The following is an 18,809-nucleotide window of genomic DNA, read 5'->3' on the forward strand; positions in this document are numbered from 1 at the left end:
TTTTTTTTTTTTTAGGTTTTATTTATGGGGCGCCTGGGTGGCTCAGATGGTTAAGGGTCTGCCTTCGGCTCAGGTCATGATCTCAGGGTCCTAAGATCGAGCCCCGCATCGGGCTCCTGCTTGGCGGGGAGCCTGCTTCTCCCTCTCCCTCTACTGTTCCCCCTGCTTGTGCTCTCTCGCTCTCTCTGTCAAATAAATAAATAAAATCTTAAAAAAAAAAAGATTTTATTTATTTACTTGAGGGAGAGCAAGAGAGAGAGAGCACAGAGGGAAAGGGAGAAGCAGACTCCCCAATGAGCAGAGAGCCCCATGTGGGGCTCAATCCGAGGACACTGGGATCATGACCTATGCCGAAGGTAGATGCTTAACCAACTGAGCCACCCAGGCACCCGAGCACACATATCCATAAAAGAAATAAACAGCTCTTTTTAACAATAAGAAGATGAACAACCTAATTTAAATATGGGCGAAAGGGGTGCCTGGGTGGCTCAGTTGGTTAAGCGTCTGCCTTCGGCTCAGTTCAGGATCCTAGGGTCCTGAGATCAAGCCCCACATCGGGCTCCCTGCTCAGCAGGGATTCTGCTTCTCCCTCTCCCTCCTGCTCATGCTCTCTGTCTCACTATCTCTCTCTCTCAAATAAATAAATAAAATCTTAAAAAAATAAAAATGGGCAAAAGGCCTGAACAGACACCTCACCGAAGACATATAGATGGCAAATCAGCATATGATAAGATGCTTCACATCATATGTCATTAGGGAATTGCAAATTAAAACAATGTAGGGCTCCTGGGTGGCTCAGTCAGTTAAGCATCTGCCTTTGGCTCATGATCCCAGGGTGCTGGGATTGAGCCCCACGTCGGGCTCTCTGCTCAGCGGGGAGTCTCCTTCTCCCTCTCCCACTGCCCCCCTCCCTGCTTGTGCTCTCTCTCGCTATCCCTGTCGCTATCTCTGTGCCTCTCTCTCAAATACATAAATAAAATCTTTAAAAATAAATAAATAAGTGGAACAATGAGATACGACTTTATACCTAGTAGAATGGCCCAAATCTGGAACACTGACAGAACCAACTGCTGGTGAGGGTGAGAAGCAACAGGATCCCTCATTCATTGCTGGTGGGAATGCAAAATGGTACAGCTCCTTTGGAAGACAGTTTGGTGGTTTCTTACAAAATGAGACATACTTTTACAATATGCAGTTGTACTCCTAAATATTTACCCAAAGGAATTGAAAATTTATGTCCACAGAAAAGCCTGCATGTGAATGTTTATGGAGGCTTTATTGATAACCGCCCAAACTTGGGCACAAACAAGATGTCTCTCAGCAGGTGAGTGGATAAATAAACTGTGGTCCATCCAGAATATTATTCAGCGCTAAAAAGAGATAAGCTGTCAAGCCACAAGAAGACGTGGAAGACCCTTAAATGCATACAACTAAGTGAAAGAAGCCAATCTGCAAGGCTTCCTACTGTATATGACATTCAGGAAATGGCAACATTATGGAGACAGTAAGACAATCAATTGTAAAGTCTAAAATTTTGTTGATAATAATGTAGCAATGTAAATTTCTCAGTTTGGGGAAATGTACTTGGGTGTGTAAGCTGTTAACAGCAGAGGGATCTGGACAAAGTGTATATGGAAACGCTGCACTGTCTTCCCAACTTTTCTGTAAGTCTACAATTATTCCAAATGAAATGTTTATTCAAACAAATGGAAAACCACCACAAACTCTACCTGGAAATCTTAGAGCCTAGGAGGCTACAGGAACCAGTTCAAAAAAGAGCACACAATTAGAAATAAGTTCAACAAAGTACATACATATGGTCTTTGGGGAAGGGTAATCCCCCAGTCTGGATCTTGGGAAAATCTCAGAAAATATGGAACATACGCTTACATGTGTTCACCAAAATACACGTACAAGAATGTTTACAGCGGCACTGTTTGTAATAGCCCCAACTGCCCAAATACCCATCGACATTAGGATGAATTTACAAACCGGTGCAATTACACAATGGAGTATGATATAGAAATGCAAATGAATGAATAAATTATTGATGGAAACAGTATGTCTAGCAAAACAAGCTAGACACAAAAGAGCGCCATACTGTGTGATCCATTTATATAAGGCTCAGAAACAGGCAGAACTACTCTCTGAGGTCATCAGTCGGAAGAAGAGTTACCATTAGATGGGCAGAGACTGGAAGGGGATAAAAGAGGCCTTTAGGGTGCTGGTCATATTCTGTTTCAAGATCTGGGTGCTGACTCTGTGTGTGTGAGAAATCACCAACTAATACACTAATCATTTGTATACTTTTCTACATGTATGTTAAATAAAAATAGAAAATAAAACTGTGGCTTATGAACTTATAAACATGCCTGAGACAGGCCAGTGGAAGTGTCTTGTGGTGCAAAGTACAACCTAAAGTGACAAACGATAGATAGATAGATAGATAGATAGATAGATAGTTAGATAGATAGATAGAAAGATAGATGTAGCTAGTTAGTTTTGGCTTTTTGTTTTTAAAGATTTTATTTATTTATTTGACAGAGAGAGAGAGAGAGATCACAAGTAGGCAGGCAGGCAGAGGGAGAGGGAGAAGCAGGCTCCCCGCTGAGCAGGGAGCCCGATGCAGTGCTCGATTCCAGGACCCTGGGATCATGACTGGAGCCGAAGGCAGACGCCTAACTGACTGAGCCACCCAGGCACCCCAATAATTCACCAATTTAGAATTCACAATCCTGCAATAGACACTAAAAAGAGTGGACCCTTGAACAATGCAGGGGTTAGGGATGTCGACCCCTGGCATAGTTGAAAATCTGCGTATAGCTTTTGACTCTCCAAAAACATAACTACTAATAGCCTACTGTTGACTGAAAGCCTTACAGATAACCTAAATAGTTAATTAACATGTATTTTGTATGTTTTATGTATTATATACTGTATTTTTACAATAAAGTAAGCTAGGGGCACCTGGCTGGCTCAGTCGGTGGAGAGTGCGATTCTTGATCTCGGGGTTGTGGGTTTGAGCCCCACATTGGGTGTAGAGATTACTTAAAAATAAAATCTTAAAAAAAAAAGAAAATAAAAAAAGTAAGCTAGAGAAAAGAAAATGTGATGAAGAAAATCAAAAGGAAAATATTGTGCTATAAAAAATAAATAGACTCGTACAGTTCAAACCCATGTTGCTCAAGGGTCAGCTGTAATTGAAAGTTCTATTTATGTTCAAACTCCTGCAGTAACAAGGTCAACCACAGCCACACTTTTCTCCAGAAGGAGTCCAACATTTTTTCATGCCTCCTAAACCCTCGTAATGAGCAACTACCATGGACCGGGTCCACTGAGGATCCTCCCACTGAGGATCACTGGGGAGGGAAGGAGCCCTTCCTCGTGGGGAGAAGCATTATCAGAACCCACACAAATAAACCCAGGAAGGTTATAATAAAGTACAGGAATGCTGGCAGCATAAAACAGAGGTCCTGACCTGGTTCGGGGGATCAGAGAAGGGTTTTATGAGAAGGTGGTGAACGGGGCCAGGAAAGCCGATGCTCAAAGTAGGTGGAACAGAAAGAACATCAAATCCTTTCCAGCCCCAGCTGAACCTGCCTATCAGGTGAATGCCTGACACCTCTGGTAGGCCTCTCAAGTTGAAGTTAATTTGTCTCTCATTTCTCAAACGTCATGGGAAAAGAGTGGGCTGGGTGTCTTCTTCTCTCCAGGGGCCCCTTATATGGTGTTCTACTTCACTTGGAATAAAGTCCAAACTCCTTCAATGTGATCTGGTCTTGGTCTGTCTCTCCATCTTCATCTTCTCCCACTATCCCCCTTCCATAAAATACCTAGGCTACAGTGCCCTTCTGTCCACCCCTCAGATGTCAAAAGGTTTCTCGTGTCTCCAAGCCTTCGAGTTTGCTATTCCGTTTGCTTAGAACACTCTTCCTTATCTTTCAGTAAAAAAGACACTTCATCAGAGCTGTCTTGCTTGGGGCACCAGTCTCATGCGCTTCCTCTAACTAGCGCTGTTGATAGCATTCACAATACCAGTACACATCACATTGGCTTGCTTGCTTATTTATTTTCTGCTTCCCTTCCTAGGGTGCCAGCACTTTCGAAGGCAGAGATAAGTTCTATTTTTCTAAATCTTGATTTCCCGTTCACCAGAACAAGATGTTGGCAGACCGATCACTCAAATTACTGTTAAGTGAGCAAGTTGAAGAAGAGACAGGATTTTTTTTTTTTTTTAAACATGAATGCCTGCAAAATCCTCTGCTATTTTGACTTTCATACTTTTCAAATACACCACCCTCTTCATCCTCATTCGCTTCACAAGAAGACTCCAGGGTTTGATTCTAAAAGTTTTTTTTTTTAGGGGCGCCTGGGTGGCTCAGTTGGTTAAGCGACTGCCTTCGGCTCGGGTCATGATCCTGGAGTCCTTGGATCGAGTCCCGCATCGGGCTCCCTGCTCGGCAGGGAGCCTGCTTCTCCCTCTGACCCTCCCCCCTCTCATGTGCTTTCTCTCTCTCATTCTCTCTGTCTCAAAAATCTTTGAAAAAAAAAATCTTTCTGTAAAAAAATAAAAATAAAAAAATAAATAAAAGTTTTTTTTTTTAAGATATTATTTATTTATTTGAGAGAGAGTGAGACAGCGAGAGAGAGAAAGAGCATGAGCAGGGGGGAGGGGCAGAGGGAGAGGGAGAAGCAGACTCCCCGCTGAGTGGGGAGCCCGATGCAGGGCTCGATCCCAGGACCCTGGGACCATGACCTGAGCTGAAGACAGATGCCCAACCGACTGAGCCACCCAGGCGCCTCTCGATTCTAAAATTTACATGGAAAATTCGAGGCCTGCCTTTACCCCTTTGAATAGATTTTTGGAGAGGTGTTTCTATAGTTGATCACTTCAAAAGTTTCCCTGAATTTTCTTCTTGTATGAGACACAGATAGGCCCTTCAATCATTGCGGCCTTGGGCTACCCACCATGTTTCCAGAGCCAGTGTTCTTCGGCTCTTTCAAGACCTCTCCAAGCCAGGCTGATGAGCGTGTGGGGATGGGGGATGAGGGTGGAGTGGGGGGCAGCTGAGACCGGCCAAGGCCAGAGTCCCAACTCCAAGTCAGAAAAGCTGGGTCCACATCGGGTGTGGGGCATCCAAGACAGATGACCAGGAACTAGAGCCAACTCATTCACCCAGTTAGACCCCTCTTAGGAATAACCAGTCCTGGAGAAGAACATCATGGGGAGGAATAAGTAAGCGAGCAGATATGTCACCCGAGAAGAGGAGAAAATGCAGAACAGAGGGACGGGGAATGGGAAGCTGGGAGGCAAGAGGGAGGCGTGATTTAAAAAAAAAAAAAAAAAAAAGGCAATTTATATGTTGAGTTCCTTTGCTCAGAACTCTCCTTGGGTTTTCGACGGTCCCAAACGCAAACTCCTTAACAGAATTTACGAGGATGTCTAGGATTTAGGCTCGGCCAAGACCTGCACCCTTGCCTGTTGCTGCCTCATTTGGGAACAGCTGGGTAGGGGGATGGTGAGAGGCTTTCCCGTGCTCCCCGTCCCCTCTCCCCCTGCTCTGCGGGTCTCACCAGGAGCTGACCATGCATACAGCCCATCCTTCGCCTTCTGGATTCGCTCGTCTTACCATTTTTACTCTTTACCATGTTTACTCTTTTGTCCTGAGTGCCAGTTTTGGACATTTTATCCATTTTTCTGTTTGCTTGACTTCCGTTTGTTTTCCTCCACCATTTGAGGTCAGAGATTAAGTCTGGGATCCCTGCTTCATCCCAGGACCCAGCACAGCACCAGGCACAGAATAGGTTCTTAATGTGCATGTATTGAATGGATTATTAGAGGGTGTGACGTTAGGGAGGGATTGGGCAGGGACCTGATTACATCAAAATTTTGCTTAAATGGGAGGCCCCTAAACCCAGCAGATACATAGACGAAATTCAGGAGCTCAGAAAACACACAGCTGAAGGAATCACTGCACCTCAAGAGGTTAATATGGCAGGTAAGCTGGGGCAAAGGGTTTCGGACAAGCAGAGGTAAGTGGGTGGGACTTTGTTGGTAGGCTCTTGCCAACACCAAGTGGCCAGTTGGGAAACCAATAGGTTATACCAACAGGGAGCACTGGAAAACACTTTGTAACTGGACTCCGCCATTACCGTGAGATTTTGTTTTTCCAAGTCCTTTTTAACACTTGGTCCTGTCAGACTTTCAAATGTCAGCCGTTTGGTGGTGTTAAATAAGGAAATTCAACCGAGTAAATTGTTAAGATCCTACTGGTTGTGTTTGACGATTTGTGAACCAGGCAGCATCCAATGTAGCCAATAGAAAGGACCTCTGTGGAACTGTACTAAAGGAAAGACTTTTCTGGGCAGAAGGGAGTGGGGGGAGAAAGGAAGTTATACTAGACAAACAAGTGGATTGGTTATTGCAAGGTTGGTTTCCTGTGGGGGATGGCAGGGGTCTATCAGGTGATTCCCTAACTAGTAGAGATCAAGCAATTCCTGATTGGTTTAAGAGTCCATTCTTGGGAGAGCAGAAACTATGGTATATGACATCATCAGTATGGTGATGTGGGGATTAGCATGAGCCACTCCATTTTGGGCTTATTGTCTTGTTTCTAACAGTGAGTATAAAATAGTACCTGATATTGATCTATTTTCCATTTCTTTATTACCTAGTGAAATTGAGACTCCTTGCACTATTTTTCTTTTTTTGAGAGAGAGAGAGTGCACTGGGAGGGGCAGAGAGAGAATCCTAAGCAGGCTCCACACTCAGCGGGAGCCTAACTCGCGGGGCTTAATTCTACGACCAACCCTGAGATCATGACCTGAGCAGAAGAGCAGAAATCAAGAGTCAGATGCTCAAGCAACTGAGCCACCCAGGCGCCCCTCCTTGCTCTATTTTAAAGTCCTTTCTGCTTTTCTCTTGTGTGAATTCTCCACTTATCCTTTTTTATTTTCTAGTATTTTTTTCTTGAGGCTTAGAACATTTTTGTTGTATTTTAGACACTAATAATTTCTCTTATTTGTTGCAAATATGTTCTCTCATCTGTGGTCTGTATTTTTCAATTACTTATGACTTCTATTGTCCAAATATTTTCAATATTGATGTTGTGATATTTATCAATATTTTCCTTTTATTATTTATTTTGAAAGCCTAGTTTAGAAGTGTCTTTCTTTCTTTCTTTCTTTCTTCTTTTTTTCTTTCTTTCTTTCAAGATTTTACTTATTTGAGAGACACAGAGAAAGCACCCATGTGGGAGGGGCAGAAGGAAGGGGGGAAAGAATCCCAAGCAGATTCCACACTGAGCACGGAGTCTGACACAGGGCTTGATCTCACGACCCTGAGATCATGACCTGAGCTGAAACCAAGAGTTGGGTGCTCAAATGACTGGGCCACCCAGGCACCCCTTTAAGACTTTATTTTTTATTTTTATTATTTTAAAAAGATTTCTTTCTTCTCTTTCCTTTCTTTCTTTTTCTTTCTTTCTTCTTTCTTTCTTTCTTTCTTTCTTCTTTCTTTCTCTCTCTCTCTTTCTTTCTTTTGACAGAGAGAGAGCACAAGCAGGGGGAGCAGCAGAGGGAGAAGAAGAAGCAGGCTCCCCGCTGAGCAAGGAGCCCGATGTGGGGCTCGATCCCAGGACCCCGGTATCATGACCCAAGCCGAAGGCAGATGCTTAACGGACTGAGCCAACCAGGCACCCCGACTTCTATTCCTTTTCTTAAGAAAAATGTTTCTGTCCGTTAATTTGTACCTCTTCCTCCTGCTTCGTCTTTTCTCTTGCTCTGTCTCTGTGTCTTCCTCATGTCTGAAGGCTTCCTCCAAGGTCTTATAATTTCCGGCCCCCCTCTCTTTGTGTTCAAATAGACGCTGAAAAACTGCGAGAAATCTCTGACTGACCTCTTGTCTTCACAGTGGGGTGCTTAGCAGCATGCTGGCTTTTTTGTATGTATGCCTTTGTATGAAGAATAAGGGCCTCCTACATAAATAGAATCTCCTATAGAAAATGGATCAAATATCGCTAGATGACGTGGTTTTACATTTATATTTTAAACAATAGTAAAAAAACTCCCACTCTGTACCTATTATGCACCAAAGCCCGTAATTAACAGACTTGCTTTCTGGATAGTCATCTCTTCCCCAAAGCGAGTGAATTATATGGGACCATTTTACTGATAGAGAAAAGAGGCAAAGAATATAAGTGTCACGGTACTCCCAGAGTGACAAAGCTAATAAATGGGATAATCAACATTCTTTCTCAGGTCACTAAGCTTCATACCTGCTTCCCTAACTGGCCTCATTAATAAGTGGCCAAATCAATAGCTTCAGGCTCTCACACATCTACCAGTGTAGAGAACAGTGCCCCTAAGCCCATGGCTGATTACAGAGTCTCAAACACTCAAATACTCTCTGAATCATATGAACTCAAATGAATCCCATGTCGATATCATGTCACTATGTTATCCCAATGAGGACAGATATCTTTTCTCCCACTAGTCTGGTTCATTTTTCTAGGCTATGAGTTTCCAGTATATTCCTCTAGAACAAGTGGACAGTTACTTACCCTTAAAACCAGGCTTGAACCATTTTCTAGTAGGGGAAACTGAATTTCAGGGGCACAGAGCAATCCCAGCAAGATGGTGAAGAGTGGGTTCCATGAGTCAACTTTTTAGACCAAGCTCTTAGCTCCCAGGTCAATCTCAGGTCAGAAGTTTACCTTAGAGTGTATTTTTTTTTTTTTTTTTTTTACGAAAGCCTTTTGTCTACTCCTTTTGCAGAAAATCCAAGGTATGCTCGCAGGGGCCGCACACACTTTAGTGTGGAACAGCTTCAGGCCCTGAAACGTGTGTTTGAAGAGACGATGTACCCAGATTGGGCGACCACGGAGGAACTTATTTCAATTACTCATCTTGATGAGTCAGTAATAAAGGTATGTCCCTGAGGATGTCTCTAGATAGCACACCTAACCCAGAGCGTCACACACATTTAAAATTCACACATCTTGTAAATCCCCTTTATTGAACAACTGGTATGTGTCAGGACAGATGTTCTATATTTTCACTCTTATGACCATCCATTTTATTGAGGAACACTAAGGTTCACAGACTCCTCCAAGAATTATAAACACAAGAGCTAGAATTTGAACCCAGACCTTTCTGACTCCAGAACCACAATGCTACAGGGGACCTTTTGGGGATGGATCTCAGATAATCCCCTTGGGGTCTGTTCCTGTTTATATTTCTAGGTTCTCCTTAATCAGGACATTCACAGTCATTTAGATGCCTTGCAACGAAGTTCCCACAGAGAATTTGGGGCATGAGGACCCCTGGGTGAATCCTGAAGGCACCCCAAGCTAGACTCCTACTTCATATTCTCAATCTTCAGAATTCTCTCTGAAAATGCTGAGCATCCACCAAGACAGAAGCACCTTGCCTTCTCCCCATCCTGATCTGGCGTTTGAGTGCTCTGTCCTATTCCACCCACTGCAGGCACGATCTTTTTGCCCCCTTTGCCTTCTGGAACTCAGGACAGCAGAGGATAGAAGGAACTTCCCTTGTTCGGATAACCGAAGAGATGCGAGACTAGCCTTCTCATGCCAAAAGAGCCTAATTCCCGAGGAACATGAGGATTCCCCTTTGGACCCACCCCCCTTTTATTAACCTTCTCACCTCCTCTCTCCCCAGACTTGGTTCAAGAACCAGCGCGTCAAAAGGAAGAAAGAGCAGCAACCAAATGGATCAAATTCATCACGAGAATCACCAAACCCGACCGTTCCAGGCAAGGAGGAGGAGGAGTCCTTACCTGTAACTTCAGCAAACACTCATCGCAAGAGTCCCAGCATTTCGGATGCCTCTGACCATGAACTGCCTCAGTTTTCAGAGAATGACGAACCTGGTCCCTCCAGAGGGAATTCATCTTGGGATTCTCAGCCTTCTGATCTCCAAGAGATATGTCTGGGGGACTCTGCTCCTCCTTGGGCCTCCAGTCCCTATGACACAGATCAGTTTATACAGCTATATGCCTTACCTGGGGATGATGATCCCAGCAGTCTAGATCAGTACCTCTCCGCCAAGTGCCGCAGTTGAAGTGGTATGGCTGACACATCCATTTACTAATTTACTGAGCAACTGGTATGTGCCAGGACAGATGTTCTGTGATCCAAATCTTGACCAACTTAAGAGCATTTTCCATATGTGTTTAATGGGTCAACTTGAGTCTAAATGGATTAGAGTCCACCAATTCATCTAGTTCTGTAAGAAGAAAGAAATCTCTCTACCTCGGGCACCTGGGTGGCTCAAGTCGGCTAAGCAGCTGCCTTCAGCTCGGGTCATGATCTCAGGGTTCTGGGATCGAGCCCTGCATTGGACTCCCTGCTCAGTGGGGAGTCTGCTTCTCCCTCTCCCCCTGCTCATGCTCTCTTTCTCTCAAATAAAATCTTTAAAAAAGGGGCGCCTGGGTGGCTCAGTCGTTAAGCATCTGCCTTCGGCTCAGGTCATGATCCCAGGGTCCTGGGATCGAGCCCGACATCGGGCTCCCTGATCAGCGGGAAGCCTGCTTCTCCCTCTCCCACTCCCCCTGCTTGTGTTCCCTCTCTCGCTATGTCTCTGTCAAATAAATAAATAAAATCTTTTAAAAAAATCTTAAAAAAAAAATCTCTCTACTTTTCATCATTGCCTGTAAGTTCTGGCCTCTGAGTACTACCCTCTCAGCCAAATTTCAGTATCAAGGACAGGCAGAGGTGCCTTTAGAATGGTAGCAGAAACTAGCTAGTTTCCCTTGGGTGCTAGCTTGTCCCAGTTGAACTGGCTCCATGAAAGCACCCCGACTAAAGTCAATCCTATGCAGACCAAGCTCCCCTGCACCTGTGCCCCATGGACCATTTTCTCTCTTAAAAACAGAGTGACATCAGCAAGACAGTGGACTAGGAGGTCCCAGCACTTGTATCTCCACAAAAACAATGATTTAGGGGCGCCTGGGTGGCTTAGTCGGTTAAAAGTCTGCCTTCGGCTCAGGTCATGATCCCGGGGTCCTGGGATTGAGCCCCGCATCAGGCTCCCTGGTTCACGGGAAGCCTGCTTCTCCCTCTCCCTCTGCCCCTGCTTGTGTTCCCTCTCTTGCTGTGTCTCTGTCAAATAAATAAATAAAATCTTTTAAAAAATTAAAAAAGAAAACCCAGTGATTTAACAAACTACTTACTGGTGAAAACAGCTTGGAGAAGAATTGTGGAGAACAAGAAGCTGCAGCAACCCAGGGGAGCACGAAACCCAGGCCCTCCTAGAAAAGCATAGGAGGCATTTTACCTGTGTCACCTCATCCCCAAATTCTATAGCGTTTGCTGCCAAGAGGGATCCCCTTGGCTGTAATGCAACCCCCCCACTTGAGAAGAAAAGGAGAAGACTCCAGCAGCTTTCACCATGAGGACCCAAGTGGGACACCTACACTTTTTGCCACCGAGGACTCACCCAGGGTTTGCCCACACTAATCCCAGCTGATGGAGCTGCCTAGAGTCCACACCACTGAGCTGAGCTCCTGCTGGAGGAGGTCATAGAAAGGATGTGACGGCTGGTGGACCCATGAGCGGGACACCCGCAGTCAGAGGCTCCTTAGCCCCTTCCTTGTCCCTGGAATGTGCTTTCCACTTGCCTTTCCCCAGTCCTAATGTGAATTCCCTCGTTCATTAAACCTTTCACTTACCAAGCTGGAGTAGTCTGCCTCTTTCTTTTGTCTCTCCTTGCCCTTTCTGTATGGTCGCCAGTTTCAATAATACTTGCAAGCCCACAGCCCCGGGAACAGGTGCTGACGCTTCTACCCCGTCCACACGGGTCCTGGCCCACCACATGAACAGCCACACCCTTGCTGGCTAGGTGGTTAAGAAATGGGGTGAAGAAAGGGAACACTGATGGGGCTCAAAGGTTTTAATAGAGTACTACCAAAGGTTGGGCAGGCCAAAAGGACCCCCTTCGTGGCCTCCCAACATTAAAGAGCCCCAAACAAGTCTGTTCTATTTACCTTAGTTTGGAGAATTTTTTTTTTTTTTTAAAGATTTTATTTTATTTATTTATTTATTTGACAGAGAGAGACACAGCGAGAGAGGGAACACAAGCAGGGGGAGTGGGGGAGGGAGAAGCAGGCTTCCCGCGGAGCAGAGAGCCCGACGTGGGGCTCGATCCCAGGACCCTGGGATCATGACCTGAGCTGAAGGCAGACGCTTAACGACTGAGCCACCCAGGCGCCCCTGGAGAATTTTTAAAGCCAAGAGCCCAAGATTGTAATGAGAGAACTGCCTGGCAATTGCCGCAGACAATGATTAGGCAGATTAATCACGATGAAGACTGACAACAGGTCTCTTGGCTCACCCCCCTCCCCGGAAACCCAAAGTCTTTTGCACAAGAGCTGGTTAGGGGGTGTGGCAGAAGTGTCTGTCCTTGGACGAACTGGCAGCTGGTGTCTTACACCGCGGCCAAGCAGGGGTCCTGATGGGGGGAACCTGACTGGGTAGTGTGACCCCGAAGGGCACCAAACAATGTCCTGAGAGTTTGGGACAATGGGTGTAGCCAAGACCTGGACACCTCCCGGTTCGTGGCCTCATTGCCTAACTCCTGGGTCATCACCCACATTTGAGCTCTAGGGGGCGCCATTCGCACATAACATGCAAGATGGTGCTCCCTGACGGTGCGATCCTCTGTTCCCTCTCCTGCGGGTGGGCATCACTCCTCCCCCGGTGCACAGGGACCGCTGCTTCCCGGGTCCACGAACTGGTCGTCAACACGAGTGGACGTGTGTGGAGCCACCGCGACCCGCTTTGCCTGAGGACGTTCTATCCAAGTTTCCTGCGGTGCTTGCCGCAGTGTCACTCAGGGCTTAAGACCCACCCCTTACCCTTGATGTCCAATCAGGATCGAGGGCTGGACCCTAGCGGCATCAACCGAGCAGAGGATATTTTATAGCCCCCCAAAGTAAGTAAACAAACAAACAAATAAATAAAATGAAAATGGGGTTTCTCCATGGAAGTATTCATGATGATAACTGGCATTTGAAAAAGTAGAAAATCTAATACACCAATAATCAAAGAAGTAACAAAGGAAGTAAAAGATCTACACTCTTGAATGGCATTAGATGATTTATAGCCAATTCTGCCATATAGTCAAACAAAGAACCCCTAGGTTGTGCGAAGTGGTCCAGAAAAGAGAAAAAGAAAGGATGTTCCCAAAATCTTTTGAATGGTTGGCACAATTCCCGTAACAAACCTAGAAAAATAGGATAAAAAAACCCAAAACAACTAGGCAAATGGCACCTCATAAAACAGAAGGAAATTTTCCAAATAAGATATTAGCCAATTTAACTCAGCAATGTTTTAAGACAATGACTCACAAGAAAGGATAGGGATGCTTTCAGAAACACAGAAATATCTCATTACAAAATGTGCCGGCGCCTTCCAGCCCATCCCAGGTTAAAGATGAAATCATATGGGATCGTCTCAGAAGGTGGAGAAATGTTGCAAATTAATGGGAGAGGCCCACCGTTCAAGCTGGAGGGGCAGGAAGCTGGAGCACAAATTGGCCGTTCGTTATGGCTTGGAGGAGAGAGAGCGAGGACAGGGAGAGTCAGAACTCTGAACTACCTCGAGGGCAGCCGGCAAAACAGGGAGAACTGTACAGATGGGAGAGGAGGGAGAGAGAGAAAGGAGGGGGTGGAGAGAAGAGGGGGAGGGGGGACACTGGGAAGTTGACTGAGGCACAGAGGGAAACGTAGAGACAGAGGGGGAGACTTGAGGGGCAGATGGAGGGAGACTGAGGGGCAGAGATCCCGAGAGACATTTCCTCATCTGAAAACCATCACAATGACATTCAGCATAGGAAGGGCTCAATCAATGGTGTCTATATGATTTTATGAATTCTGAGCTACTCCGTTTTTTCACCTTTCAAGATCTCTAGAAATCAGACTGAATCATTGAAGGCATTTTACAGTTAGTTGCTTTCCGCTGGACAGCAGTCCTGATCACCAATCACTTGCTTGGTGATTGATTGTTGCTGGTGATGTGCAATCCTCTGTTTCAGCACGAATCGCTTAAAAAACCTTTGAAGAAGGAATATGAGTTCTGGTTGTTGTCTGGAAACCCTGCCATTGACACACTGAAAGGAGCCGGGAAGCAAATCCAGAGACAATAAGTGAGCCCTTTTCTAAGAAATGCTCCATGGACAATGCTTTTGATAGCAGAAGGACGATATTTATGGGGAAGCACAAACGTGGAGAACTCTAAATCAGAAGATAAGAAAATGAGTCAAAATGTCTACATTGATGGATGGATAGATGGATAGCTGTGTAGAAAGCAGGTGTAAAAAAATATATATATGTATTAATGGGAAACCAGGTTGATAGATTTAAGTTCCCTCTAAAATTCTTGCAAATTCACTGTATGTTCAACAAATTTCACAATAAAATTTTGGGGGAAAATGATGCAGAAATCAGGTTCTGGGCATGAGGAAGTTGTAGAACTATCTTAACCAACTAATTATGTTTGTGTTTTCCATTGTAGATATCAAAGAGTGATCTGTTAAAGAAATCTTGTTCCGAGGGCGCCTGGCTGGCTCAGGCAGTGGAGCCTGGGACTCTTAATCTTGGGGTTGTGAATTCAAGCCCCATGTTGGGTGTAGAGATTACTTAAGAAAATAAAATCGTAAAAAATATTTTTTTCTAAATAAATCTAGGGCGCCTGGGTGGCTCAGTCGTTAAGGTCTGCCTTCGGCTCAGGTCATGATCCCAGGGTCCTGGGATCGAGTCCCACATCGGGCTCCCTGCTCGGCGGGAAGCCTGCTTCTCCCTCTCCCACTCCCCCTGCTTGTGTTCCTGCTCTCGCTATCTCTCTCTCTGTCAGATAAATAAATAAAATCTTTAAAAAAAAAAAAGATATTAAAAAAAAAATAAATCTAAAAGTGCTCTTTTAGTAAATATATGCTAAATATTATGTTTTTCTTTCTTTGTGGTAAATGGAGCAGCAATGCCGTGTTTTATAATACAAGGCATCTTAAGTTTGATCAACTATGGCATATAATTTTATAATCAAAACAAATGTCAAATCCAGTAGCAACAAGCACACCTAGTGCTCAGATCTTGATATGAAGTAAAAAAAAATTTTGGTTTTGTTTTTCATTTTATATTCCTCAGTACCTTAAAATTTTGGTCATTTTAATGTTTTGCTTTATTGAAAAAAATTATATACTGCCTATTTCTGTTTCTGGACAGTGTAAATATCTTGCTCTCTTGGAACAGAATTTCTGTGTTCTGGAAAAGTCACTAGAGTGACTCTCTAGTCATACAAATGTAAAGCGAGTATTTGCCCCTGACTGGTGATTTTCACTTTTTACTTTCTATGTGTCTCATGCCTTTTATCCTCCTCTATTCCTCAACTGCTTTCTCTTACATTATGTGAATATTTTCTAATGGAGCATTTAAATTTCTTTACTGATTGTTTTCATTAATTTTTTGAGTTATTTCCTTAGTGGTTGCTTAGGGCTTACCCTATACATCTTAACGAATAAGGATAACCTTCAGATTCATATGAACTTTATTCCAGTGAGATACATAAGCACCGTTCCTATATAGCTCTATTACCTTCACCCCCATGTTGTATTATTGCTATCCATACCACATCTATCAGTGTTACTCCGAATGCATTGTTATAATTATTACTTTATATGATGTTATGTTTTTTTAAAGAGGCTGAGAGGAGAGCAAGTATATTATTTTGTTATAGCTTTTGTTATATATACTTTCTTCTTTTTTTTTTAGCTTTTGTTATATTAATCTTCTTACTTGCCATTCTGGTTCTCTTCATTGGCTCTTGTTATTTTCAAGTTAATCTCTGGAGTCTCTCCATAGATGAGTATGACTTTGTTCCGATGTACTTCTTTTGGGTTGTTATCGGAAATTATATCACAATTCTTTTTAAGATTTTTATTTATTTATTTAACAGAGATAGAGAGCACAAGTAGGCAGAGCGGCAGACAGAGGGAGAGGGAGAAGCAGGCTCCCTGCTGAGCAGGGAGCCCAATGTGGGCTCGATCCCAGGACCCTGGGATCATGACCTGAGCCGAAGGCAGCCGCCCAACCAACTGAGCCACCCAGGCGGCCCTATATCACAATTCTACATGTTATAGGTCCAACAATACCATATTTATATGTATGTGTGTATATGTGTGTGTACTATTAGACTATTTTTTAGAATAATTCTTAAAATAATTTTTCTGCTCCTTACTCTCCTCTCCTCTTGGCACTCCCATTGTGTGTATATTGTTTGGCTTAATGGTGTCCTGCATTTCTCTGGGGCTCCGTTCATTTTTCTCCACTCTTTTTTCTCTCCGTTCTTTGGATTACATAATATCTATCTTTGATTTGCTAATTCTTTCTTCTGTCAGTTCAGATCTACTGGCGAGCCCCTCTAGTGAGTTCTTCATTTCAGTTATTATACTTTTCAGGTCCAGATTTCCACTTGGTACTATTTTATAATGTCCAACTCTTAATCCATTTTTTTCAGTTTGGTGAGTCATATCATCATATCTTCCTTTTACTTTTAAAATCATGATTCCTCGGGGCGCCTGGGTGGCTCAGTCGTTAAGCGTCTGCCTTCGGCTCAGGTCACGATCCCAGAGTCCTGGGATCGAGTCCCGCATCGGGCTCCCTGCTCGGCGGGGAGCCTGCTTCTCCCTCTCCCACTCCCCCTGCTTGTGTTCCTCCTCTCGCTATCTGTCAAATAAATAAATATTTAAAAAAAATCATGATTCCTCTTGGTTATTTGAACATATTTACAATAGCTACTTTGAAGGCTGCCTGCTTTTTAGGGGTCATACTCTCCTGTCTTACAGAACCCTTACCATGCCTCCTTCCTAACCAGCACTGTCCCACAGAACATTCTGCAATAATAGACATGTTCTCTATCTGTCCAATATGAGAGACACCCACCTAACGCGGCCACTGAGCCCTTAAAATGTGGCTAGTGTTACTGAGGAACTGAATTTTAAATTTTATTTCATTTTTATTAATTTAAATTTAAGTAGCCATATGTGACTAGTGGCTACCCTCTTGGACAGCGCAGTTCTAGACCATGCTCAGAGTACTCGATTCTCTAGAATCCCCTACTCAAGTGTTCCTGAACCTGCTTCCAGCCCCTGTGTGCACCTCTTTCCAGCTTACCTTGAACCCTACACCGAGGCCAGGTCATGCTGGTGTGCACAACTCTACATCCCAAGGGGTGGGCAAGAGGTGATTTGGGAGATGGACCAAGCTCTCACATGGAGATGAGGGTGTCCGGATAAATGCATGGATGACCGACCCCTCGAGCGTTCAGGATGTAGATAGAAATGGGAAGAGAAGAGTGTGAGCTGCACGGAGCCTCCATTTGTACGTTTGGTCTGGGATCCACAAATGTTAGGGATGATTTTGACTGGCCATGTCCCATTTCTTACCTGTGTAGTGGCTATATGTGTGCTCATTGTATACTTCTTAAATACGTATAAATGTGCAAAGGTTGTGTGTGTACATGCAAAGATTTATGATATTTCACAACTTAAAAAAAGGATTTAAAAATTTTACCACTATTAGGCTAGAGTCCCAGCTCTTCTTATGACATAAAGCCTTGTACAATCTGTCTTCTGCTTCTCTCTGACCTAATCTCCTGCTATCTCCCCTTCACTCTCAGCTGCAGCCACACTGACCTCCTCACTCCAGCTAGCAGGCCACGTTACAGAGGAATTTGTCGGAGGGGGCTTATTTGGCCCTGTCTTTATTTTTTAGTTTTTAATTTTTAAAAATTGAGCCTGACACACAATGTTACATTAGTTTCAGGTGCCTGGCCCTGCCTTTAAAGGCCTTTGTGTTAGCAAAGCCATGCCTGTGACGGGGATCGGGTGAGTGAGAGTGGAGGGGGCTGGATGGAGAGCCAGGGTCAGGAGTGATGTGGCACCTTCCCCGGGGTTAGGAGGAAAGGTGTCTGCTTATATAAGAAAGCTGGAGACAGTTCTGAAGGCTGCCCGAAAAGGAACAGTTGTGGTGGAAGGAACCATCAATCAGGTGCCCTGAACAGGTGGAGGCTGGGGCTACTCTCAGCGGAAAGCTGGGCTCAGAGCTCCAATTACCAGCTCAGAGAATCCAACTATCAAAACTGATGCCAGAGGGGAGGGAGAGGAGGAGACAGAGGCCTGAGTCAGCCGAAAGAGCGATTCCAGAGCACCTGAGGTGACGGTGGAACCACCCGAAAGGGAGCTGGAGACCAGTAACAGTGACATCTAACTCAGCGGTTCTCAAAGCAGGGTCCCCTAGACCTGAGAACTCGTTCACAGTGCAAATTCCCAAGCTCCCCTTAGAGTCAGAAACTCCGAGGGGAGGTGAAGGCCCAGCAATCAGTGTTTCAACAAGCCCTCCAAGGTGATTCTAATGGGCCACCAAGTCTGAGAACCCCTGATCTCACTTTAACGATAGTGGACTGGGGGCCAGGCCCTCTTCCGAGTGATTTACCTCTAGTAACTCACTGGTCCACACGACAGCATTACAAAATCGGAGGTGCACCGTTTTAGGGGTGGGAAAAGTGAGGCAGGGTGACTTCCGTAACTCATCGGAGCTCAGAGTCAGAGGTCGAGGTGCAGCCGGAACCTCAAGCAGTGCTCTCCCTGAGCCACCGTGCTCCCTGGCAGAGCTCCTCCCGCGTCAGCACACAGCCCCTGCAGGGCTTCCTACAACACGCGCTGGAGCCCAGTCCTCAGTGTGTGAGTCACTGACGGCGGGTCCAAGAATCTGCATTTCTTACGGGGCCCCGGGT

General features: G+C 44.8%; 1 protein-coding gene across 1 annotated transcript; it reads left to right on the top strand.

The window, feature by feature from the left end:
* The first annotated feature begins 5,992 nt into the window (after positions 1–5,992).
* Positions 5,993–10,083, top strand: LEUTX (leucine twenty homeobox). Its single transcript, XM_078063568.1, has 3 exons — positions 5,993–5,999; positions 8,671–8,927; positions 9,682–10,083. Exons 1-3 carry the CDS (start codon positions 5,993–5,995, stop codon positions 10,081–10,083), a joined length of 666 nt encoding a protein of 221 aa, XP_077919694.1.
* Positions 10,084–18,809: the final 8,726 nt, after the last annotated feature.

The sequence above is a fragment of the Halichoerus grypus genome, chromosome 15 (genome assembly GCF_964656455.1).
Source record: "Halichoerus grypus chromosome 15, mHalGry1.hap1.1, whole genome shotgun sequence".
Classification (NCBI taxonomy): Eukaryota; Metazoa; Chordata; class Mammalia; order Carnivora; family Phocidae; genus Halichoerus; species Halichoerus grypus.